Source organism: Primulina tabacum, chromosome 5, assembly GCF_025594145.1.
Source record: "Primulina tabacum isolate GXHZ01 chromosome 5, ASM2559414v2, whole genome shotgun sequence".
NCBI lineage: Eukaryota > Viridiplantae > Streptophyta > Magnoliopsida > Lamiales > Gesneriaceae > Primulina > Primulina tabacum.
Window position 1 is genome coordinate 7,945,539 of NC_134554.1, and position 27,597 is coordinate 7,973,135.

The 27,597-nt window shown below is 35.6% G+C and overlaps 1 protein-coding gene and 1 pseudogene across 3 annotated transcripts; both read right to left on the reverse strand.

Annotated features, from left to right (window-relative positions):
* Positions 1–979: 979 nt before the first annotated feature.
* Positions 980–5,163, reverse strand: LOC142547845 (putative sulfate transporter 3.5; annotated as a pseudogene).
* A 260-nt stretch (positions 5,164–5,423) lies between these two features.
* LOC142546137 (dnaJ homolog subfamily C GRV2-like) lies at positions 5,424–27,043 on the reverse strand. 3 transcript variants are annotated; one of them, XM_075653668.1, is made up of 22 exons: positions 26,186–27,039; positions 22,872–23,105; positions 22,583–22,670; positions 22,265–22,473; positions 21,458–21,559; positions 21,313–21,375; positions 18,827–21,076; positions 17,829–18,191; positions 16,160–16,300; positions 14,874–15,266; positions 14,265–14,756; positions 12,751–12,974; positions 12,303–12,647; positions 11,735–12,029; positions 9,888–10,304; positions 9,470–9,815; positions 9,051–9,394; positions 8,531–8,968; positions 8,314–8,438; positions 8,052–8,175; positions 6,982–7,050; positions 5,424–5,940 (listed from the first exon to the last, which is right to left on the reverse strand). In XM_075653668.1, exons 1-22 carry the CDS (start codon positions 26,645–26,647, stop codon positions 5,731–5,733), a joined length of 7,734 nt encoding a protein of 2,577 aa, XP_075509783.1. In that variant the 5' UTR covers positions 26,648–27,039; the 3' UTR covers positions 5,424–5,730. The 3 variants fall into 3 exon arrangements, with proteins under 3 accessions (XP_075509783.1, XP_075509784.1, XP_075509785.1); XM_075653669.1 differs by lacking the exons at positions 22,265–22,473; positions 22,583–22,670; positions 22,872–23,105; positions 26,186–27,039 and having other exon boundaries at positions 18,827–21,090; positions 21,458–21,473; XM_075653670.1 differs by lacking the exons at positions 5,424–5,940; positions 6,982–7,050; positions 8,052–8,175; positions 8,314–8,438; positions 8,531–8,968 and having other exon boundaries at positions 9,070–9,377; positions 26,186–27,043.
* Between the last annotated feature and the right edge of the window lie 554 nt (positions 27,044–27,597).

Below are 27,597 nucleotides of genomic sequence, written 5' to 3' on the forward strand. Positions count from 1 at the left end.
ATGATTTAGTATACTCTTGAAATCAATTTTCCCTCATGTTTAACATTTGCAAAAAACATTAATAAAAACAATCAACAAATCTTAGAAAAATAGTACAATTATGATTATAATGAGATAAGATAATTAATTTTACTATTTCATGATTTAAAAAACCATGCAAATAATTTTTTTGCATAAGTTGTTTAAGTTATCTCGATCTTGATGTCCTTTTGGGCCATTTGCTACCAACATGAGTTCTAAAAATTATGTATTTAAGTTTAGATGTCATGTGTACTAGTGTTGAGGGAGACGAAATAAATAACTTTCCAGTTATATTCTAAGAAATCACTTTCCAGTGATATTCTATAAATGACGGTACATAGAAAAACTCGTGAAGAAGAAGTCTCTGGGATAGCTAATCGTGGTTACAAGTTGCAAGCTAATATATAATATTATATTTCATTGAAAATTAAAATAATTCTCAATATTTTGTTTCTTAATTTTCACACTTATTTAATGTTCTACTTTTGCATTTAATTCATCTTTTCAAAATTTCCTCCCTAGTTTAGTATTTTAATTTAATATTTAAAAATTCGTCTCTAGACCATCAATTTCTTATTTAGAGTTCGATTCTAGGTTATCGTTAAGTTAAATTAAATTAATAAGATTAGTATAGTTTATTAATAATTGAATTATAACTGAATAAATAACAAGTTCACGTGGGAACGATCCTAGCTTATTCTATTTTTTTTATTCTTATAAAAAAGAATACACAATTTATAAAATAAAAATTTTATCTTCCAATCACAACCTCATTGTATATATTTACAATTTAAAAATTTTTATCCATGCAGTTTGGTAATTTCATCATACAATCATATAATTATAATTAAATTGACAAAAAAAGTTATATTACATAAAAAAAAATGAATTTCATTCACATTTATGGTATAGTGTCACTCGAGTACTCTCCCTTGTAAAATAATACATTATTTGCACGCTATACGGTCTCCAAATTACTTTGGTTGTACACTCCCTTGGAAGTTTCAAGGGAAAATCTCAAGGTCCCAATGGCATCATCAATCGATAAGAAAACCGAGTCCTTTCCAATCTTGTCGATGAAGTGGGCGACGATCAATTTTTCCATTACATCAAGTCTAGGATTTATTAAAATCATCTGCAATTTTTGATGAAATATTGTAGGCTTATTTGTTGATATTGATGATTGAATAAATGAAGTAAGATTGTATATACGTATTTTTAAAATAATCACCTTGATTCCTTTGGCCTCCAAGCTTCTGCGAACTTCGACCGGAGCTTCGACTCCGGTGTGATAGATGGATGTCACACCTGCCATGGTGATCATTTGATTAGTTCACATGTTTATTCGACCACGACGTAGGAGCAACATATATATACTGAGTGGATTAATTCTCTAGTGATCTTAATCATTTTTGCAAAGGGAAATGAATGTGAAATGTGTAACTAATGGTGACGTAGTTATTTAAAATCTTGGACGTGTGCTCATTAACACAACAGAATGATATTAGTGCATATATATCACTCAATTATACTGGACAAGTGCTACGTGTGTATGAGCCACCTCAGTGTACCTTATGCAAGTCAAGCCAAGCCTATAAAGGAAAGTCGTATTACAATTTACAAAGAAGGGATCGTACTTTTGCTGTCATTCGATTGTCCAAGGAGTGTTAGAGAGTATACCAGGTCTTTTTTCCATGCTAGCAGGTGAGTTTTACCCTACTGCTAGTATGGATAGACATGATCTAGTCATATGGGTCAGATTCAACAAATCCAAACTCGTGTAACATTTTTATATCGAAAAAGTGGGAATAAATACAAAATTATTCCTAGTAGAATTCGTCATAAAGATTGTAGCTAGCTCACGCGGTATGCACTAACCTCCAAAGTCGAGGAGGATGTATTCAATGTCATTTTGTGAAGATTTTGTCATGTCGAATTCCTGTTGAACCCATCTCATGATTCTGCAGATGCACAAAATAATTTAATAAATAAAACCAGAAAAGACCACTTACAGATTCATTTACTATCCTTGATTAAAAATACCTTTCTTTCATATAGTTGGCATTTACAAAATATAAATTAGGTGACCCAAGCTGCAGAACTAGAACCCCTGGAACTGTACTCCCATTAGGATACTGCTCGATATCCCGATACAAATTGGACTCCGGTATGTTCACCAGCTTGCAAGTCGTAGGCCTTGCTATATATATATATATATATATATACACAATAAAGCTCTGACCAGGGAGAGCCCAACCTATATATAGTTCAACCAAACTGTCATGTTCCCCTTATATACGAAAAAATTAAAAATATATACATAAATGATTAAACTCGATTTACCGATATGACGAGGCCCATGTCCATGCTCATGAAGGGAACACCGAGGAACGCAGACATACAAATAAGGAAATCGAATTTATCCGTCTTAAAGAGGTGATAATGTTTTTCATACTCAATGAGGCCAATTAAACATTGCTGAGATTATAATGGCTGAGAGAGCAAGCTGAGGAGGGTACGTAGCTAAATAAAGGGGCCAACAACAAGAGGACTAATAGCTTACAAATAGATTGTACTACATTTGCCATTTGTGTTTTGCATCCAGCGTTGAAATTTACTGTTGTTTTTGAAAATGGACCTGTGAGATGTTCATTAATGTCACCTTATAATTTATCATGATCTTATAATACTATAGTTTATTAACGAAGAGTGGTTTGTATATACCTGTCGTTAAGTAGCATGAGGTGCAAGACCCGATGATGTTCATCAATCCATGAGCTATCATCTCCTTTTTACCGACGATTTGTTCATTCCTCGCGATGGCGAAACTCCTGCCAATGGCTATCCCTTCCTGTCAAAACTTTCATAGTTCATGTTGGAGAAGGCTGAGGGTTTTCATGAACTTTTTTCTAGGAAATAAATTCCTTAAAAATCATTTCAGACAATCTTTAAATAGCCAAGAAACTTTAACAAGATAGTTTAAAATTACTAAAAATATAAAATCATCCATTTTATAATATACTAAGCATGAACAAACACCACATTAAAATTATTTGGTGTCACTGTGTAATTACAACTTCGTTATCAATTCTTCTGAAAAATACCCTTTTACTTGGTCAAATTAAAAATTATATATCTCTACATATATCTCCAAGAATCTCTAATTTCAGCTTTCCACATTTTATATATTCAAAAATTTATCCACCGAATCTTACATATAGGATTCAATTCGATAACTAAAATTCATTGATTAATTTTGAGCTATATACATTAAAATTATTACACACATCGAGTGTGCCGTGCGCTGATAAAAATAAAATATGAAGTGTAAATAACGGCGATATGCACTTACCGCGAGTGCTATCATACGGTCATACCAGTGAATAAGTCCAGCTTTGAGAGACGCCATTACATACTCGGAGCTAGCTAGAGTTTAAACGTTGAATGTAAATTTCATTTACTCCTCTTTTTAGATGATCAACCTGCAACATATAAATAATAATGATGATGATTTAAATCAACCAATAAACGAATATTGGTTGATCATTTTATTAATTCATTTTTCATAGATGAATTTATTTATGTAAATTAAATTAATTTAATAGATAATCCAATAATAATATAGCAATATTTATTGATGATTTATCAATTAAGTAGACAACTCACAGTTGGGATGCCGAGTTTTTCAGCATGAGAGAAAAGTAGGTGTAAAGGCAACCGGTAACCATTATTGTCATCGGACCTATGGCCGACACCCAAAATAACTTCGATTTCTTCTGCTTCTACAACAACCACACAACTATTACACGTAAATTTAATAATAATAATAAACATGTTAATTAATTATGTATTGACAGTTGGTTTTATCTTGAATACGTACGGTAGGTATCTCACACACCGGTTTTTAAATTCGAGTAAAAAAAGTTTGCTATTAATTTAGCAGTTTATATAATTTGGTAAAATTGTTTTTTTTCCGATATATTTGTCATTCTGCGATTTTGACAAATATGTCTTCAAATTTCAATTTTAGTGGCATATCTTTCTATTTTTGATAATTTAATCTTTTTTTCATCAATTTCTTGACGTGACACTAAACATGTCCACTACTAAAGGTATAACGTACCGTACCAAATAATCATACAATATATTGTACCGAAAATTACGATATTAAAAATATTTATATGTTATCGTGCAAATTTTTTGTATGTATAATTAGCAGATCGATTATATCAATATGTTGCGGTATACCGAGATTTCAATATGGTATCGATCTATATTGTTTTATACCGAAAAATACCTTATATTTTTAAAAATATTATATTATATATTTTAAATTTATATATATTATTTCGGTATCTACCGAAATTTTTTACATTTCATATGTTATCGTATCGAAAATTTCGGTATCGATACTATATCATAACAAAAATTTTAATAAATTCGGTATTTTTTGATATGGTAACTTCGGTATACCGAAAATTCGGTATTTTTCACCCCTAAGCGCTACATAAAAAAGGATTAGAATTTTAAAAAAAAATATAAAGATAGTATACTAAAATTGAAATTTGAAAACATAACAGACCAAAATCACAAAAGGATAAACATAAATGACAAAAAAACAACTTTTCCATATAATTTCTTCATTGGAAAATAAAATTTTGATTAATTAATATAACATTCAACTTACCACGTATTTGGTGATTTTCAGACAGATGAGGAAAAACACACCAATAAGAAGGCACTCCAACTTCCACTGTAAAAAAAGTAAATATATACAAATTTATTAATCACCAGGAAAATATGTGGTTATAGGAAAAAACAAAACTTATACGCAAAATTAGTTAGAAATTTTATTTCAATATAATTATACTTTGTATAAAAGTATATTACATATAAAGTTATATATTTATCATAAGTTTTGATTTATATAAATAAACATACATAACGTGTATTATTAGTATGTATAAGACTGATTACCTGCGTACACAGAACTTTAGAATAGGGGTAATATATATATATATATATATATATATATATATCAGTATTTCTGTGAAGTGTCAGTTAACAGCTCAACCAATCATTATAATATCAGTATGTTAAAAAATGCAGTTTATGATTAAAATGAACCACGAACCAAACCATCTTTCGAAAAACACATGCAACATATACATCATTTTTTTGGCTTTACGATCTCCAAAAACATAAATTCCAAATCTTTTTGATTTGAGAATCTCATATACCATATCCAATTTACAATATATCCCAGAAATCCACTTTACACTTTATATTGTCGCGAGAAGATATGTTCGTATCCCAAGTTGGATTCGAGCAACAAGAAGCCAAATATCGAGTCCAATAGTCGTGAAGAAAATAGTGATCGCATAAAGAAACAACTCAGATAATGGAAAAAATAGTAACAACTCAAACTACGCCACCAAGCACAAGTAGTCGAAACTCGCCTCAACATGCTATACAAAATGAATATAAAAAGAAATTTACAAAAGATAATTGAAAAAAGAAACTAGTAAAGCCTGAAGGTAAAGGTATAAATGGGGGAGAAAGAGAGATATACAATTTACAATGTCCAGATGAAAAAAACTCAACTAGGCCAAAATCGCTTCAAGCAATTGTAACCAACACATCTCTCATTTCGTCTGAGGCACACATGCAACAAAACTTTGTCTTTGATTAACGCGGCTATTACTTTTGCTAGCCATGACTTCCATTCGAATCAGATGTAAATGTTGCAGGAAATTTTGTTGGACTAGGTTGTTGTGCTGGGGCTGCTGGGGCAGCTGGTAATGCATACGTAAGACTAGATGCCGAACTTTCAATGAGACCGGCAACTCCAGCGGCTGAAGTTTGAGCATTTGAAGGAAGAAAAAGATCATGCCTTTGATCTTTATAAGCATTCCAAATCTGCACGACCACATAAATACAAAAATATTGATACATTTGATTCAGGAATTGCAGCTAATAAAAGTTAGACCAAAAAACCCTGACTTTGAGAAGAAAACAAATATAGATTCTCAACCAGCCTTTATTTTAATAATTGATACCCCTATATCTTAACCAAACTTCACCTTGCATTGAGAGTATAATTTTACTTCTATATACCCAACTTTCATACGTGTCACAACCAAGAGAAACTAAAAACGCCGAAGCAGCAACTCTAAACCTCTCTACAGTACTCTACTCTAAAATCCTACAAGAAAAATAAGAGCCACCTCTCGAACTTGTGGCAATAAAGCTACTCGCGCGAGAGCCAACTACTAAACCTGTAGAAGTCACCTTTAGATTCTTGTCACCAGTGGATCAATGGGCAACGCCACAGTGAGATCGTCGTGTTCTAAAGGTATGATTGTAATACCCATGCTTCACATGGTTTAAAATGGTTCAAGTAATTATAATGAACCCATATAGAACTTGAGTGAACCATTTTTTTAAAACGATGATGAATACGAGTGATTGTTATAAGATCCCATTTTGTAATGGCGTGCAGGCATGAGACTTGCTTTGTCAGAAAGATTTGATCAAGGGTGTTACTCAAGACTAGTCTCTTAATGCTTACAATTTGTGAATACACTTGCTTTTGCCCGAAAGCCTTTACTTCTTAAAAACAATTTGTACACGTTTGTATCATCACTATTATTGTATATCATTATCAATGAATTTATTTATTTTTTTTGATAGGAAATTTAAAATTTATATAATCATTAAAGTCAATTTATATATACGTTAAAGCATATTGTGAAACTAGTTTAAGTGAACATGAAACACTATGAGCGGGATTGGAGCTTTGGATGGATCGTAAAGAATTAGCGCAACTACTTTGGAATTAGCTCGAAAACAGATCAACAATATATTAATTCCTCAACATTTAATAAAAAACATAGATAAAAAAAATTTAGATAGGCTTCAACAAATAAGAATGGGTATAGATTCAGGAGTGAAACTTACATCAGAGGCATCTAATATGTCGCGCACTTTGGTACAGTAGGCCCCTTCTGTTGCAAATGCGTGCAAAACCTTCACAAATATAGCAAAGGGTAACAACCATAAACAACAGGAAAAATAATAATTGGCAAAAGTAAAACCATCATGCAATTCAGAACATCTTGAATAGCTCGTTGTTTAAGTAGACTTGAAATTTTTACCAATTCACAAAACATAGAAAATAATTTTGGAAAGTGAATCAAACCATTCATCACAAAAACTGCAAGAAATATTCTACCAATGGGAGAAGAATTTGACATAATCATTGCTTCTTTTCACCATATTAGCAGCTAACTAAAATATACATAAAGAACTGCCCAAACACGACTGAATCATACACTTTTGCACTTCATATACTTGACGCTGTTTGCTGAACCGCTTATCCGGAATCGTCTCCTTGGAGAAAAACATGCCAAGATTTTTTTCCTCCATTTCATCATAGCAGTTGACTAACAAATATTTGTCTATAAAGCATTTCACGTTGTAAAAGTTTGCCTCTATAAATATTTACCCCAAAACATTTTTTGCAACCATCAGAAGAATAAATAATGCAAAAATAAACAAATGGAAAACTTTGGTCAAAATCATCATACTTTGATTAACCAAATATTGATTGTCAAACTCGCTAAACCATATGGTATCCATTCAAGGAAATATAAACGAACTCAGCAGATTCTTTTAACAGTCAGAGTTTAGTTCATCGAAATGAATCATTTAATGCTGAAACAAATACAGGAAAGAACATCTACAAAATGGTAAACGTACTTAAACAACTAATCTCAGGGGGGATAACTGCTTAATCTTGATTTGGGGGAGTGAAAGTAAAACTTTGTTGTTTCAAGGTAGATAAACTCCCTACAAAATGAAGACAGGTTTTACTTTTAACAAAATAAAATCTTTAAAACATAAAATCACTCGATTTCAACTGGATAAATCATAATACTGAGTTTAAAGCTTCACATACGAGCATAAACATGTCTAGTTAGAATCCTTAAAAGGGCCATTATGAAAGCTACTATTTGAATAGTACCCACCTCAATTGCAAGAACCCGGCCGATCGATGCTTCTGACTCATTCCAATTCAGCTGTGAGGAAAGCCCATTTCTTACCCCAGCTCGCCAATCAAGAAGACCAAGAAGAACTTCCACAAGGCCAACCCTAGCACAATCATATTCAATATCAACATTGAAACATGATAGATCCGATAGAAGATTCATCACGAAGCATGCATCAAACCCCTAATATATTTATAGAAATTCACAACTTAATAGCGTGACAAGGCAAATAATTACTCACTTAAGACCCTGAGCAACAAGCGCATCTCTTGCTCGATTTCCGGCACCTACTACACGCTTCAAAGTTTCAAGAGCAAGAATGCTTCCACCTTGCCAACCAATTGCTTTCATCAGAAGTGGAACCACCTGGAATCAAGAATAAGCAAAATTTAAAAAAAATGTGTAACCAGACTCCAAGAAATTTTTTTGACAGCGCATATAAAAAAATCACCACATACCTGGGGTGTACCAACACTAGTAGCTGCCATAGCTTCTGCACAAGTGGTGCTACCTGCAAGTTGATGTAGGACACGTAAACAACTAAGGCGCACACGCTCCTGAGGAGTCTGTGAAATTTTCTGAACCGAATCATCCTCAGGCAAAGAGGATTCTGAAGCCATTGCTTCTCTTCTTCCTTCATAAGCAACTGCTGAAACAAGTTTCGGTACATAACCTAGATATCCGACATGATCAGCGAGAGCAGGGTATACTCTGAGTAACGAGACCAAGGAAGCAGAAAGAAGCAGAGGAAGCTCGGTGTCAACAGCTTGCCCATCATAATGTGTGGCAGCAATGGAAGAAAGATACTGATCGAGCAGTCCCTCAAGAAATCTCTTTGGATTTCTAAGTGGAAATTTGGGATCTTTCAGGAATAATCTGACATAGATTCCTCCAACCTACACATCAAGAGATGTTGTGAGTCAGGAAATGAATATAATTCAGGCATTCTTGGACTGACTTGATGGCTCTCAATAATACCTGAGGTTCATCTCTCATCTCCTTTTGGCCAGACGCCTGTTCAGGAACATCCCAATCAACGACATGTCCTTTCATCTGTTCACGATACAAATCTGAAGCCATTGTCGCAATTTGAGCAGACAGTGACGCCGCCATTGCTGGAGTCCATACAAGTTCTGGAGTCTCTGTTGTTTGTTCAAGGGCATTGACAACTGCTTCTCCAGGACCATCCCTGATTATAGAGATAAGACCATCTGGCAGAAACCTCGCCAAGGTAATAACAACTCTAGGTCCATGCATTTTCTGCCCAACGAGCTTTCCCAATAATGAGGCAGCTGCTGCTCTTTGCTGCAAAGGAATTTCATCTACAGAACCTCTCCATTTTAGAAAATAATAGAAAAACTTTTCCTATAATATTTGCTGTCAATAGGATGCTATACCTTGTAATGGCAAGAGAACTTCAAGTATGTAAACCACTCCACCATGTTTTGCAGCTGCCCATGCAAGCTCTGGCGTGCTTGCCAAGGCGTAGAGAACATGCAGAGCTCCTTCACGACAGGTGGGAGATGAGTGAATCAACTGCAATAAAAGAAGCAGACTAGAGCTATCTGCAACCATTGCCTCCAGGCAGGGAGCATATGTTGTCAGGCGTGACAGAACAGCTAAGCATAACCGAGGAATGTCACTCTCTGAAGAAACTGGGAGAGAAAAGCATTCAAAAAGGGGTAATAACTTTTCCTTTGAGGACACTGCAGAAGCTAAGCTGGGATTCTTCGTCAAGACATACTGAAATTACAAAGGCAAAAGCATCAAAATCAGCAATAAATAGCGAGCAAAGCAAAACTACAAGGTACATACCTGAAGAGATACCAGACCGTACTGAAGTTTCTTGACTAATTCTATCTCCTCCATGCTCATGACTTTCCCACCACTAGACGGTGAAGAATCACAGGCAGAATCCTGCTCAACAGATGATTCGGCGTTTACATCATCATTACCCTGAATATCTGTACCTTCATCTGATGCTTTATGCACTTGATGTGATATAAAATCGACAAGGGCCAAGCAGAAGATCTCAGGCTCAGTGATTTCAAAATCTGGTTGATCATTGTAGACTCTCAAGTACACATTTCCAACATAGAGTTCTTTCGACAATGCTTCATAAACAAATGAATGTGAATCTTTCAGGTCGTATGAACCATCAGGGCCATGCAATGCACGCTGTTCTTCAACAAATGTCAAAAGTTCGGCTCGCATAGAGGAGTTCCAAATTATCTACATGCCAAAGGCAACAGTAATATCAATATTTGCACATACAATGCTGTTCTTGACGTTAGCACTGGATTCATCATGCATTAAAATGTCTTCGATCTGAAACACTGTTAGTATCACTAACATAAACACTTATCAACCAAAACCTATATAAGTTGGAAACAGATTTCTGCTTGCAGCATTAGGACAACCATTTTTACAATCGATAAATTAAAAAAGAGGGATTTTCTTAAATGGCCTCCTACAAAGTGCTATAATCAATTTTGGCCTTAAGTTAATTTATAAAATTAGTCTTAAATTCCAAATATATCCTTTAAATTCTTTTTTCCTTCTTTCACGATTATTTTCTCATTCCGTTGGCTCATAATCCTACATGAACCATTATTTCATGAATTCATTCACAAAAATTTCTCAATGCCATCAATGAGAAAGGGTTCCCGTCCATTTTTATTTCTACAGGAGAAGAAACAACAAGGAAAACTTCAAATGCCCACATTATATGACAAAACATATTTTTTAACATGAGAATGTCAATTTTTTTTAAGAAACGACATTTTATTTATGATATAGTAGGGAAAAGTTTACAAAAAGGCGGACAAGATATCAACATGTACTAAAAGGATAATAAACAATCGGATCACAACGTCAGCAAATAATCGGATCACAACGTCAGCAAATAATCGGATCTCATCCCTAATAAATCATATTTTTACTATACTTTTTTTTGGGGGGGGGAATGAATTTTTAATTCAATAAATTGTAGTGATAAATTAAGATCAATAAAAGGGAAAGAGGATATTTTAGGACTTTTAAATTAAACAAGTCCATAATGTAAAGTATTTGACAAATAAGGCTATTTTTAAAAATATGGGTTCAAGATGGGTTAGAATAATTAGACTCCTAATTAAAAAATCATAAAACCGGTGCAAGGAACGATTTTCAGCTACTGTAGCAACACTTAGAAGACAAACAATCAGGTAAGGATGTCAGCTAATTGCAATAAACATCAACCGGTATTGTCATTGCAAAATCTGATTTTTGTCCTTACAACAATTACATGCTTGGATCACTTAGCATGAAGTTTCTTTTATGAGGGTTGTATTCCTGTGTTATCCCTTTTATACAGTTTCACACCAAGGGATAAAAGCAACAAGATTCCAGAGGACATAATGAGATATTTCAATAACAAGACATGCAGAATATCCAAAGAAATTTCTTCATTATTTTTTCTCACTATTTTTACAACACAAAATGCAGAAAAAAAACATTAATTTTTTTACCCATTGAGAAATACACCTTAAAGAGCCCTGTAATTTCGCGATAGAAGGCAAACGTGCAAATTGTAAAATAATTAAAGCGAAAAAATAATAGAATGCTTCAATAAAGAACTTCTCCAACATATTATTTGTAAAAGGAAAGATCAGCAACAATACCTCAGGAGATTCCAGGTTTGAGTTTAATGTGGCTAAAAGATCTTTGGGTGATTTATCTTTCAGCATACTTGAAAGTTTAGGAGTCAGCAAAGCTCTCAAGGCATCAGATGCAGCCTGGTTATAGGGAGCTGGCGTCTCACTGGTCTCTAAACCACTAAGCCTGGACAAGGCGTAACACGCTTGTACAGCATGGGAATTCTTTGCTATTTGAACACTGGTTCCAACACCAGGAGCATCTGTCTTGTCAGATTCTTCTGCAGTTGAATCATACTGAATCAACAATGGAATGAGGTACCTGAACAAACATAAGATAATTTATGAAGTAACAAGTTCATGAAAAGGACCAGGAATTAGTTAATGGTATCACTAGGGAACATCAACAAATAATAGTTTTTGATAAATCCGTGGAGAGCATTATCCAAGATTATGGTACACATGAAGCAGCCAGAGAGTTAGAACCCAATTCTCAAGCTTCAGAACAAAAAGTTACAGAGCTCTCCGAGAATAATTACAACTTTTCAAAGAAAGGTATGCTCAATGGAAAAGAAGCATAAATAATCTCACTTACCACAACACACCACCCTTCAGTAAAGCATCTTGAAACTCAGAGGATACAGAAACTCTAGCAACAGTCTGAAGGGCAGCATCGACAGCAGCAGCCACAAGCTCAAGTTCGGTGCAATGAACGATGTCCTCGACCAGTCCAGAAAACTCTAACATCTCAGTTCTGGCACTTTCAAATTGACTCAAAACTGAGAGAGTTCGCATTATGTTTGCAACAATGGTGGTGGATGGTTCATAAGCAGGAGTTGTTGGTTGGACCACACACATGCATCGTGAAAGAAGAGTTCCAAGAAGTGGTATTCCACCATCCCTAACAAGCTCTTCACCATTTAATGAAGAAGATGCACACCTGAAAGAGGTTAAGGGTATGGTGATAAATTCAGCTTATCAAGTATAAATACAAACTGCTGACCAAAGACGAACAGAGAACCAAATATGGACAATGAACTTACGTTAGCCAGACAAGCTCGGAGGCCGCAACTAAAAGTGGTGCTCGGTCAGAGGACAAAAAGTTGTTGTCATTTGAATCGACTGTAATGGCATTTAGCAGCATTGGATATCCAGCATATTTGAATGGCATCAATAAGTCCCCATATCGCCTGTATAGAATGCACTGGCCCTTTAGTAGCAGTAACAATCTCCAAGTTTGGGGGCCTTGCAACCCTTGCATGGTCACCTAGAGGCGATCAATCAGAATTCAGCGAACTCACCGAAGAAAACACAATCTAAGTGGCAATTATTTCTCAGTAGACATTTTAATATACTTGAACAATACAAAATTAAATACCAATCTTCTTACCTACCCAGCTCCAAAATACAATATCAACATAAGACGATAAAACCAAAAGGAATAAGAGAACAAATGAACATGAAAAAATGACACCAAAGAAAAAATGAGCTTTGCTTTCTTTGAATATTTGTTAATGGATTTTTAGGGGAAAAATGAATACTCGAGGTTCATATAGACATTTTACAGCTTCCATCAAGTGAGTAGAATTAAGTTTCTTTAGTTCCACCTTCAGAGCCTTAAGTTTAATGCAAACAGAATATTGTCTAGACCCACACACATCCAAGGACCATACTCTGCATACTATATCAATAAAAGAGTCATGTTCAGCGCACTTTTTAGTTTTTGCACAGAAACTGGGCAAGTGCAAACATTTCAGAAGTCCAAGAGAGATTATTGTGATATTCTAAGAAATGTATGCTACAATAGAACACCAGCACTTTCTATTACATCTGAATACCAATACCCTCCTTTTGATCAACAACCACTAAAGTTTGAATACCCTCTAAAATTTTGGCAATGCTACTGCTAACACTACCACAGACAAGTACATGCACAAAAGTCACAAACTGTACTTATTCAAATAACACTTGATTTTCAAATTTATGAAGATTAAATTTAGGATTTATCTAGCATAACTTATTTAAAATCAAATAAAGTTTCTCCTAGTTTTGATGTCCGTAACAATGACAATAAAATTCTTCATTTATTTGATGAACATTTACGGTAAGCTTCCTTCTCTTCTCTATACCGAGGATCCATTTCAATCAATCAGGACCTCTTTTGATCTATTTTTTTCAGTACTCAGCATCATACCTACTCCTAAGACTCATAAAACTCTCACCACTACCAAAAACTCACACCGAATACCATCACTACCAGTATCGCCACCAATGATCATCGATATATGGTACAAAAATTTGTTACAGCTACATTATGCTAGATTAAATGACATAATTATACAACACAATCACGATATCCTATATCAAAGGCCTATCAACACGAACATCCTATTTTTTGAAGAGAAAAACTGTATAAAAAATCCAAACAATTTGAACTAAATGTGAAATAGAAACTAAAAACTTTTCTTTGATGCTTAGCAGCACAAGTCCCCGGTTTTCAACATGAGAAGTTAAAAAAAAAATTACACAAGGCCATTGTTCTAGGAATATGGAATACCTGCAGGCACTCGTATGCTTTCTGAACTGCCAAGAACTTCTCCCTCCCTTCAGGATTTTTATCAGGATGGTACTTCATTGCAAGTTTCCTATATTGTCTCTTGAGCTTTTCTTCATCAATATATTCAATCTGTTTCAATAGATTAGGAATCTCGTCCAACTCCAAACTTAGATTTTTAGGAGCATCATCTCTGGATACATCTTCAATGGATATTTCCAGTATTTTGCAAGCTTCTTCTTCAGAAAGATCCATTGGTCTTCGGGTTAACTCCTCACGCCACATAACTAGCAATGATTGCAAAAACTCGACATGCTCAACAATAGGCCAATTAGGAAATCTAATTTCATCACACAAGTTTCGGAGATAATAACGGTGACACCACATTTCATCTTTGAGCTCTGGATACGTCACTGGAGGCATTGGAGCATAATCATATAACGAATGACAATGTTGCGGCAATTTTTGAGGAAAATCACCAAGATGCTGAAGAACCTAAATGAGAAATGAAATAATAATTCAAATACCTGTGTTTAATTCACAGATGATTCAAGCATAACAATCGTTTGGAAGTAAATACTAAGGACAGTAGCGGGGTGGATAGACAACAACCTGACGGACAAGATTTTCTGCCCGCATCTTATGCGTCCAAATTATCTCAGGAGTGTCAGAATCAGAAACCATTGCTGCCGCAAATGCAACTGGCCCACTACGGTCCAGTACATATAGCAAAGACTCAGGTAAGAGGCCCCCTAAAACACTCCGTTTTGCCAAAACCAGAGAAGAGGAAACCGCGGCTTCTTCACCACCATGAAAGGCTTGATGTATATGTGTTGCTGAGAAGAGTTGTGCAATTGAAAGAAGATTAGATCCAGGGTAAGCAAGGGCAAAATAAAATGTCCCAGTACTGTACAGTCTAATCATGGCCTTGGGATTCCTGGTAACGATATCCTTCAGTAAAGTAGCAGATGCTTCGACAATCGTTGGTTCACCAGAAAGCAATGCCTGTGAATGAAATAATATGGCAATTAAACTTTAGTACAATTTTTTCAAAGAAAATCCAAAGCTGTGCAGCCATCCATTCATCTTAAAACAAGAGTCAAAGTAAATCACCCCCAACAAAAGTAGTAAGGGTAAATAATGTCTACATACCCTTACATATGGCACAAAAGCCTACCTTCCAAAATCATATTTACACCCACTTCTTCGAGGTTAAACTTCTACATTTAGTATGGACATTACCTTTGTCAATAAAATGTAATTTAGCTAAATAGTGAAGGAAAAGATATCATAATTCACCTCCAAAAGATATAAGAATACAATTAATGGAGCTTACAAAAAAAGCACGGGTAAACTATGCCTACTCTAGGAGAGAATATCTTATGCGCGTGTAGCATGCAATGTCTTTCAAACTTTAAGGAGGGTAACATCTCATGCAAGCTTGTGGCAAATATTGACTGTTTAATCTTTAGTCAGCAGTCAAGAACATATTCAGCATCAATTGCAAAAGGAACCTCATTCCCAAGATATGATGTACATATAAGTGAGAGAGTCGTGTGATCAACTTTGTGAATATGCCTTAGTTTTCGGGACTTCTATTTATTCCTAATCTCTCAAAGTATTGCCCACATATCTTAGGCGATAAGAGACGATTATCCTGATGAAGTAGAATGCAAACATCAATAATTTTCAACAGCAACAGGAAATTAATTCAGCGTAATAAAATCTCAATTATAAGAGCAAATAACTCAGTGCTATAATTTCTGGCTAAGATAAAGCAACCGTGAGTTCAACATAACTCTGCATTAAGCAGATTCAAGCGCTACATTTCGAGAATCTACAAGCCAATCGAAACACTATAAATCCACCAATATATGACAAACGCTTTTTAAGATTACTTGCGCGATATGTGGAAGACAACGTGGACTTGATAAAATCCTTTTCACTCTAGGTGTGGGTGTCACGATCTCTCCTGCATCATCTATATCTGAATGAGCAGCTACCATGCTTTGTAATATTGACAATGCAACCTGTCCTACCTGAACAAAGTCACAACCATCTTAGAAATTTAATAAATCAAATATAAACAAATAATATCGACAGGTTAAAAAATATAGAACTCCTTCCAGGTTTGTTGCTGTCACACCTTTCTTGCAAACTTTTTATTCCTGCCATCTTTCAGGATAGACTTTACTGATATACATTGGTCCTTAACTTATACTATTTACTGGTTGAACGTGACCAGCAATTATTTGTGAATTTTCGCAACTTTGGCTAGATTTTAATCAAAATATACCCGTATTTCACAAATCAAGCAGGACAAGAGGAGACAAAAAGAAGTCTTTTCCAGACAAGCAATGCACCAAAGAAACCTTTCATCTAGTTATCTGCAATGTAACTTTCCAAGAAATATTCAAGCCATGCACTATTACAATTATACCAATGATGGTCAAAATCATGAAAATTTTCTTTAAAACTGCCGTTTATCAGGAAACATAAATCATCAGAGTTTGGTAGATCAATAAAGGGTAGCATATCTCTTTGGAATTTATTCCAATGTGCCTCAACATTTGGAAGTCTGACAATATATAAGAATGAATAATTTCCATTTAGCCACCAAATCATTGCAGAATGTTAGATTTTGTTTTGAGAGTTTTGAGAAAAGAGTTCAGGGTAACATTTTCGGAGAATTTTTGGGGAAACAAAATTTACTTTTGGTTTTATTTTTAGAAAAATAAATTTGTTACCGCAGTTGTTAAATCATGTTGGGATGGTTGAATAAAATTATTATAAAAATTTTAAATAGCATATTTCGGATTATAATAAATAATAGGATGATCATGGGAACGACGAGAGAATTTAATCAACAGTAATTACATTGGTAGATGTGCAAAAGGATGGAAATTTTGATTTTGGGAAAGAAAATAAAGGCAAAAAAAATGATAGCACGTGTTTTTTTTGGGAAACAAGACAGATTTGGAGAAATAAAAACGTGCATAGTATAATTTTTTTCCCAAATGGGTTCAAAATGGAAAGCTTTCTTAATACTCAATATTCATCTACAAACACGTTAAAATTTTAACAAGACAGGACGGAGTTAAAATTAACTTAGGATCGATTTCGCTTCAATTGTCAAGCTGGCGATAGACTAAAACTGATAACACAAGCAAGTACAACTTCTTTTGCTAAAATACCAAGATATTTCAAGATAACTTTCACAAGCTTGAAACTAAATTTGATTTTGAGACCAAATAGCAACAGTAAGGAAAACAGTATGATTGGTTCACCTCCACATTTTTACGACCGTCCAAACCTTTTCATGTCTGAAGACATGAAAATTAACAATAAAGTAAATATATTACAATCTTCTCTCTCACATGTGTATCTTAAAATTTGAGTTGAAGCAAGTAATAAACTTGTTGCTGACATCCTTTCCCACGTGCCCCACTGCCCCGCTATCCCAACCATTTTGTTGGGGAACGGTAAAGTTATATAACACCAATAATTTAATCAGTTTGAATTGCTTTTACTAAATAATGGAAATAATAACTTTTCAAGGAATCTTACCTGGATCGCAGTAAGAACGGGAACTCGAGTAGCCATTGCCCACCGGAGTTCACGTATGTCTCTTAGTCTCTTCCAGTCTGCCATCCCAGATGCCCAGCACCTGGTTGTCCAATCAATTTCTTTTATTGCCCAAAATCTTCTAATTGCATCCTTCTCCACTGGCCCAACTTTAACATTATTATTGTCTGTGAGCATCCATTCCTTTAGTGGTTCCATAAAAGGAGTAGCAGCAATTAAATTAGACTGCAGGGGTATAGCAGTTCTTTCAGAAGTCTCATGAACTACTGTCAGTAAATCAACTGCAAGCACACAACCTCCTACCAAGACACATGCCTCTACGTTCGATAAAACCTTCATCAAAACCTGCACATAGGAAGAAGCATTAACTTAAAAATCAATACAAATTAATAATATTTGTGCCAGTGAAATATTGACTCATCTGTGAATATTATTATGAATCTTTCTTGCTCATGATATCTAAGACACCATCACTGTACCAAGTTTTTACCCTTTATACATTTTTCATCATTTAATGCAACTGGCACATGAGAGATTCTCAACGTAAATAATATGATCTGATTTTAAGATTTTCGCAATAGTTTTAGAGTCGACTAGCCGTTATTCTCTTCAATTTATCTCTTTTATTGCAGAGTGCTAAAGTTTTGCAGTAATTTCATGATCATATTCCTACAGATACCAATACCAAACATGTCTCGATCCCTAGGCCTGCTGTGTCTGTCTCCAGTCTTAAAAATAATATATATGATTCCTCTTTCCAGAAGATAAGTCAAACTGTTCTCCATCACAGAGCAATAAAGATGTCACTAATCTTTCAAGATTAATTTAGGATCACATTACTTAAGAGACGAACTGACCTTCAATCAGGGTTAAATCATGTGAGCTGAAAACTGAGAGATACCATGCCACACATCAATAATATAGCTACTTTTTCAATTTAATTTATTTGATTCATAATATTGAGGAAGGAGGTTATTTACCTTTAAGAGAAGCAGAAGACGGTGTCGTAGAGCTCTATCATTTGTCCTGTCCAAGAGTACAGTCACATGAGCAGTACCCTCAAATGTGCCTATCAAAGTGTGATGCTGTTCATATACAATTGCCATAGCCCTCGCACAAAGCTCCCTGACAGAAGAACCTCCCCCTCCTCCAAAACCATCTAATCTTCCCATATCACACCAATCATCTGAGGGACCCATTTCATCCGGAACAGCACCATCTACAGTCAGCCCCGTGTCTGCATCACACAGGAATCGATGGTAAAGTGCTCTGAAAAAAGCAACAGGATCACGAAGTGGAAAGTCCTGAGCCCTGCTGCCGCTAACGCTGCCACTCTCAAGAAGCAAACGCAAATAATATTGACCCACACAAACTTCTTTGGCCAAGCTGGGATACCTTACAGAAAATTCTGTGTAGTTCCATGATATTTGTGGCAGACATTCTTGCTCGCTGATACTTTCCTCAGATCTACCGCCAGGGACAATATCTTCAGTCCGTTCCTTCTCAAGGTCCAGTTTATGAACCTCAGCCTGCAAAGCCTCTCTCAACTCCTGTCTAGTACGCTCATTCCAGATCAAATCTGCACGATTATGATCAAGACCAAAAGCTCGCCAAAAATCAGGCCAATTTAATAGCAATCTTCCACATCCAACAAGAGCGTTCTCCATGATCACCTGGGCTGGAGCTGGAAGGCCTGGATTCTCGGGCACAGATGAACCAACATCAGAATCAACTTTGCTCATACTAGTTGCAACTGATTCACAAGCATCTGCAGGGATATCAGGAGAATAAATGCCCTGTAACTGATCTGTTGGAGGGACCCATACAACTGGGAGCTTGTCAGAAAAGTTTTCCATCCCATGAGTTAAAGAAGGACGAACGGATGGAACCAGCCCATCGGTTGAATCTCCGGCAGACTTTTGGTAACCATCTGATCCTCGAAATGGGTAAGGACTTGTCATATGTGTTTGCTCAATAACTTCAGCAGCATTGACAGAAGGTATGGTGTGTCCTTGAGATGGTATTGCTTTTCCTGGACGATTCCTCCTCTGTTGAAGTAGCCGTCGCTGCCTTCTGCTCATCAAGGAACCTTCCTGATTAGATGTATCATCTGATGAATTAGCCTGAGATCGTGTATGCAAATAAGCGACCAGCCCAGGAGGTAGAACTCTAGATAACAAATCAAGAGCAGGTTGATAAGAATCTGCCCACAGAGCAACAAGTTGTCGGCTGACATCACGTCGCTCTCCAGCAGGAAGGTAAAATCCATGTAACAAATGCCTCAGCAGCGCACCATCACGTAAAGCAGCATCCCTCATTGATTCGGCTGCAACAGCATCTTCTTCCGCTATTGTACGCATAACTACTGCAACCGTCTCTCGAACACTTTCCGCCGGATGTCCAAACAGAGCAAACAAACGACGTCGTAACCCAGCCACAAGGCGTAGTAATTCAACAAAAACTGTGTATTGGGTTGTTTCACCGTGCGGTTCACATATCATTGCTTCAAAAACTTCAACAACAGGCATGGACAATAATGGCGAAACTGACATGGGCTTTAATCTGTTCACAAGGATAATTAAGTTACTTTGGTCAGAAAATAATACAGATTTGGTGTGCATGATTGTTGCGTGTTGTTCTCCTTTTGTATCAGATAATATGTTTGTATCCCCAGGACCACCACCAATCAGCATAGCAACAAGCCCTGCCGTTTCAGCAGCTACTCCCTCGGAACCATTTCTAAGCAGGCCCATGATTCTTACAACAGCGGCAGGAAATGACATAACATGTGAAGCAGCACTGCGCGAAGACAGCAACCTCCGTAAGCATGCAATGAAACCTATCACTGTAGCAGCTGCTTTAGGAGATGGAGGAGGCAAAGGTGGGGCTTCCGGAGGAAGATTAGGAGCAGCAGGAAGCAACGTAATCAAGGCCATCAAAGTCACCTCAGGTACTTCAACATTGGGGGGAACACCACTAAATGGAACACATGCATTAAATTCTCTTATCCTACGCCATAGTTTAGCTCTTGAACCAGGAATAGAGCCTCCTTCAGCCACAGCATCTTTGGCAGCTGCAGCCAGGTATTTCAAATGCATGGTAACAAATTCAGTGTCAACAAGGAGCTGCTGCTGACTTAAGGGATATTTCAGACATACTCGACCACAAGGAGGATCGATTCGATGGCCAGGCATCGTCATCCTGGGTAACACAGGCACTGGATATTGACCCTGCACAATCGAAGCTATACCATATTCAAACAAATTTTGAACTAAGTTTATTGTTTACACTCAATACATATCAATTACAAACTGAATGCACATTTTTAGTCCAATATATAGTGAACAAGTCAAACCATTTAAAATTAACTGAAACTCAGTGTAGTCAGTCAACTACACATGAAGAATCAGTTGGAACAAATTTAGAATTAAAATTTATTTGACCACCAAACAGCACAAATACCTACTTCGGATTGCAAAACATCCCGAACTGCAGCAAGTAGGCTATCACGAGAAGTACTAGCATACACCTGAAATATCATCACACGTTAGCAACTCTGTTTGCTTTCCAATGAAGCACCGATTAAGTAACTTTTTCCATGATAAACTCACATGAGTAGGACATCCATCATTAAATTCTACAGCAAACATCTGTGGCTCCTCAGCAAATCGAACAAGAGCACTAACAGCAGATAGAGGACGAACAATAACAGCCTTCAAGCATTCAGAATGAAAAGTCACAATTAATCAACAATTCCATATAAACATACATCCAGGGAAAAATGTCGATGGTGCAACACTAAGTCATAACCATCACTCATCAACAGTTAAGAAACAGGAGATACGCAACACACACTAACTTTATGCAAATTGACAATACTTCAGAAGTTTAGCATGGATTCTCCTAATTTCGTTTGCATTTAATTCATAACGTCGATAATAATAGTTCAACATAAATTAAATTGTCTCTCGGAGTCTCGGACAGTGTTCATAACCACCTGTGATCCCACTAAGTGCTGAAGGCAATGATGCATAAAGTAACACTTCGGAATAAACAAGAGTTCAAATGTGGAACATTGTCGTATTAACAAAAATAATTAAAATATAAAGCAACAAATCTAGAGAAAGTGATAAAAAGACCATAACCTATAAAGAAGCTTCGAGGAAAAACCAACCTGTTTATACAGATCACTTGAACGAGTAAATTTGACATTTTTGGTTCAAAAGATTCATAAATTTTCATAAGGCATATAAAATGAGCAAAAATAGTTAGATACGAATGCAAATTTCTTTTATTGCATAATGCCGGCACGTCCAAGAATGGTATAAAGTTTTCTCAAAAAGAAAACATTGACTGCACTGATGAAGCACATCCATAAAAATTATATCATCTGAGATGCATTACAATCACATGCTTACTTCATAGTTTTCTGGACGCCTTTCAACAAGAGAAACCTTGGTAAGAATAAGTTGCCGAGATACAGCATCACCAAAGTCCCCAATTCCTCCTTTTGGTCCGAGTGCCAAAGTTGATCCAGCATAAGGTAGCATTCCATGAGCAGCAGTCCGCAATCTTGTGACAGACCAACCGCCAAGAGGAGTTTCTTCCGCCCCCACAGCCTCTTTAGCTGCAAAGTTGAAATAGATGACACACGCAAACATGTCATATGGATAAAGCTACAGTGGACCCACAATTTAAACTGCGTATTAATTATAAAACAAGATAGTAGAAGATACCTCTTAGCTTCATGTACTCTGTGATGGTAAGTGATTGAGAATTGTCAACAGCCAATGTCACCCCAACCATTGCAGTTGCAGTTTTTGTCTGGAACATAACATTTAAGCAGTGTTGTTTAGTACATAAGCATTATCAGAGGCATAATATTGCTCAATAAAGTTAGCAAAGAACAGCGTCTAGGATCTTAAGACAGTGTCAGAAAAGTAAAACACAGAGAAATTTAAAAGACAACAATATGGATTTTCACAGTAAGATATGAAATCAGGAACGAAGCAATGTACTCCGTACTAAATTTGATATGATGACAGCATTTGAAGTCCCAGGAGCAGCTTGGAAAGCTTTAGATTTCCTTCCATAAAGAGAACAAAGAACAAATCCTCCATGGTCAATATTTTTTCTCCCCTGACCATCAGATAACAGAACAATGGAAGGAGAATTCATATCTCTGAAATCTAAACACCACCTAGGTTCTCCAGACTCCAAATCTATCACCTCAACTCCAACATATGTGACTTTCATTTTCTGCACAAAACAAATTCATTATTCCTGGGAATTTGAAATTTAACATGCAACATCGTATAGTAAGATGACACGGTGAATAAGCTGCAAACTACCACAGATCAAAGCAGATTCTGTTAAAGTACCTCTAAATCATCAATCTTGGCCATATAGTAAAATCAATTTAAAATTATTGGGAAATGACTGTTATAAAGTTGAAATACTTTAGCAACAAACAGAATATCTCAGAACACATCCATGTTCTTCTTGTCAGATTACCATTCATAACTCTCTACTTCCGTTTCAAGCTTCAAACTGGGTAAGAAAATATAAATTGATCCGACAACTTTCATGAAAAACATAAAATCCAGCTCGGAAATACCTTGAGGTAAATTGCCTGCTGATTAAATAAGGAAATGCTTGGACCCAAAAATATACTATGTAAAAACTTCTTAACTGAGATATTTGGAACATTAGATAGGGGAAAGAACTGAGAACATAAAAAATGTATCCTACTAATGCTTCCCACTTGATTTTGAAGTAAAGATATTTCGAAAACTCAGCATAACAAACTCAGTTTCTATCTCTGAATATTTGTTATCATGTAAGAAATCAAATTGCTGAAACAAGATGCCCCAGAAAACTACTAGTACAAGGGAAAGGTGGTCTCCACACCAAAGTTCATCAAGGAGACACTCAGATCAACATCAATCGACGCTGCTACACGTTCTCTACCTACTCTTGTGTGTAGCTTTTGGATACTTATACCCTATGGTTCAAAGGTCATTCGAGTAAAAAATGGAGTTGGAAAATCTAAGAGGAAGACCTAAAGGCTATTATAAGGATGAAATGGACAAACAAAATATGTACATTTCAAAGAATAAGAATAAAATTGTTTTTGACATGCAAGTTGTTTTTAACAGTTGGGTATATTAGTTAATATACACCCGTAATTAGAGTAAATCAGTATCGGCATACAATATCAGCATTTCTTATAGTGAATATACACATGGGGAAACATCTTTAATAGTTCTTGATTTTGTTAGACAATTAACCAATAGGTTGAAGAAAATAAGGTTATTCCAATTTCAAATAAATACAAACTCCTCGAGCAATTTTCACAATATATTAATTTAAAAATGAAGTAACAATTTGTGCACAAGAACAAATTTTACTCCATAGAATGATTGAAACTAATGACCCAGGCTTAGTATTATCTCCCTCACTAATAGAGTGAACTGCATGTAGGCACCAAGTTTTTGCTTCAGTTACCATTAATCTTCTTTTACTTCTGTGTTTCCTCTCAATTCACAGTTATTTCTACAGTCTGGTTGCAGCTACTTATCTATTCCCATCTTGGTTATGCCAACCAATTGTTCAAACAAGTATAAGTAATAATAGCAAGATATATTGCCTATTATTTTTCTATTTATCAATATGTGTGCAATTCATTGCTTTTAATAAATATATAAATGGAAGGGGCACTCTGACTTGGGAGCAGCATGCCTACTGTCTTCTCCATGAATGTCAACTAGGGAATACCCCTAAAAACCGGATAGGCGGAGTCGTATTGTTCCAAAGAACCACCAAAGGCATGATGTCACCCATACAACCATGGCATCTTCAATACTTTCCACTATCAAGAATATTTTTTTATGCCATTTGTGGAACCTACAAAATTCCTGAGAATACCTCTAGGTTTCCTTTAAGAAGTTCTCATATGTTATAACTTAATTACACTCATTTTAAACATTCACTTCACCCCACTGACCATTCTTTAACTAGCTGGCATCATTTTGTACCCCGTGTTGAAAGCCAACCAAAGGGCAAACGATACATAGATAATAAATTTATAATTTCCCAATGAATTGAATTGCATAACTGAAGATAGGAGAGACTCTGCCTTTTAATTCAATAATTAGTATAATATGCAATCCACCAATCAGACAATTAATGTCAACAGAATAATAAATCAGTCATCCATTTTGCTAGAGGTTCTTATATATTAGAATTATGCCCCTACAGTACTGGAGTTTGCACCCGTAAGTAAAACATTCATTCCATTTCACTCCCCTTATCACACCTGGTAAAGTCCATATTCTCCTCATGGGGAATCAGCTTCTCCAGAATGGACAGGCCGTAGCCGCCGTACATTTGAAAATTTGAAATTGGGTAGTAAATGACAAACTATCTAAGCCACTAAAAGCAACCAACGCACCAAGGAAAAGATATAATGACACGATAATATGCATGCAACTTTAAAACTGAGGATCCAATTTCCATAGATGGCAGATATCATAATTTGTAGTAGTAGTACCCCAATTATACAACATACCCGTATATATTTCTCATTTTCATGTTAAAATCATGAAATCAATTTCAGCGAACAAAATAGAAATGTAAACAGCTTTTCAAAACCACAAAACATGCAAATTAAAATTTCATTTCCAACAAAATATAAAGTTTATCCAGCAAAAACGTCATTTGGCAAGAAAAGTACAGAAATATGCAATGTCAAGTGAGATGCGATCCCTTCTTATTTAGTTCGGGTAAGTGAGACTGTGAGAGTATAACCCAATGAAAGACCACAAAGGATTCTCCCAACAGTTGAACAATCAATCCCTCTCTTACTTTCATGTAATATTTACAAGGTTTAACTCAAAATAAAAAGAGATAGCAAAGATGTAGCCCAGAAAACAGATAGCAAGCCAGAACTTCACTTCCTTGTTGTATACTTATATAGGTTCTCACGGTTTTACACCAATGACGCATATTTGCAGGCAATCAACTTCTTTTTGTTTTTCCATTTTTTAGCTGTCTAAATTCTAAAATAGATTTGTAGCAGAAACTTCGGAGTAAAAAGGTCGCCCCATTCTTGCATCCTATACAATATCATTACAGGAACCATTAACATGATTAAAATAAACTGGGGTTCAGCCATATCATCCGACACATTAACTTTTATTCTAATTTTCGGGTGTGGCAATTAAACTAGAAAACCAAGGAAAGTTCACATGAAACTCACCTATAGAAGGAGAAGAACCATTTACCAACAAATTCAAACCACATACTGGAAGAAAAAATTCAGTAACCTTAACACTTACCAAAGAGGCCCACTCTGAGGTCCTCCTCCGCAAATGAAGAACAGGAAACTCCACCAAAGCTGCCAGACTATTCCATCTTATCCTGTGCAACTCGGTCATTATACTCGCTCTGTATTTGGATGAAAACTTGATCGCCTTAAACTTCCCACGTCCATCAGTCCGCACACTAATACTAAACTCGTTAGAATTTTCATCCCTCCCAATTATGGGAGCAGCACTTTCAAAATCACTACCCACGTCATAAGAATTGGTAACAGACAGCGTGTTCGGATCCAAAGTTATAATACTATAACTTGAAATGCAAAGAATTCTCTTGTAACGGCCCCGCCATGAGTGCTTAACCACTGTATAACGGGCCAAATACTCAGGCTCCTCGAGTGGGGCGGAAGAAGCGGTGGAGGTGGAGGTGGGAGGTGGTGGTGTTTGATGATCGGCGGCAGCGTGGCGGGTGACAAAGTCCATTTGAGGTTCAGGTAAATAACGGAGATTGTGAGACTGTGGAGGATTATGGCGTAGAAAGAACCATATTCCACCTGCCGAAGATGACGGCAGAGGCCTCTGCCGAGACTGATTGGCACCCAGAGCTTCAAATCTCAAAACCCTAGGAGGGTGACTGTTACTACAAGCGATCAAAATCCAACTCACGGAACAACTGCTCGAATTCCAATTCACGCATATATGTAATAAATATGTGCATAAATGTATTTTGGGAGATTGAAAGAATGAATTGCGATCGGATTAGGGATGGATCAAGGTAAAGAAAATGGCTGATGGATGTCGCCAGATCAGTCTTGGTAACACGTAAGAAAAAGAGACGTTTGGATGAATTCCTCAAGATCATCAAACATCAAACGGATTAAATAATACGTATTAACGAATTCATTGGGTGTATTCAATCCATATTTTTGAAGATTTTTAGTATTTTTTTAAAATAAAAGATTTTGTGGATGTAGTAGATTTTTTTTTTATTCCTATATAATCTCACATGTTTACAAATAAATTTATATGGATTTTTGTAGTTTTTTTTTTCAATGATGTATTCAATTATTAAAAATTAAGTGATGTTATTTTTTTATCGTCTTTTATTATTATTGAATATTATATTCATTTATATAAATTATAAATTAAAAATCACAAAATCAATCATTGAATGCAAAATTTGTCATGATATTAGAATAAAAATTTATTAAATGAACAATTTGCCAAAAAAATGAAAAATTTGAAAAAAAAATTGTATATCTGGATACAGTTTGATAATTTGAATACATCTAAACTTGTATTGGATTTTTAGAAGTCAAAGTTGAAAATCACTTGATTTTTTGTAATTATGTAAAAGACTATTTTGAATATTACTGGATTTTTGTAGAGTATTCAAAAGTCTTGATTGAATACCTCTAAACTTTTAAAATATA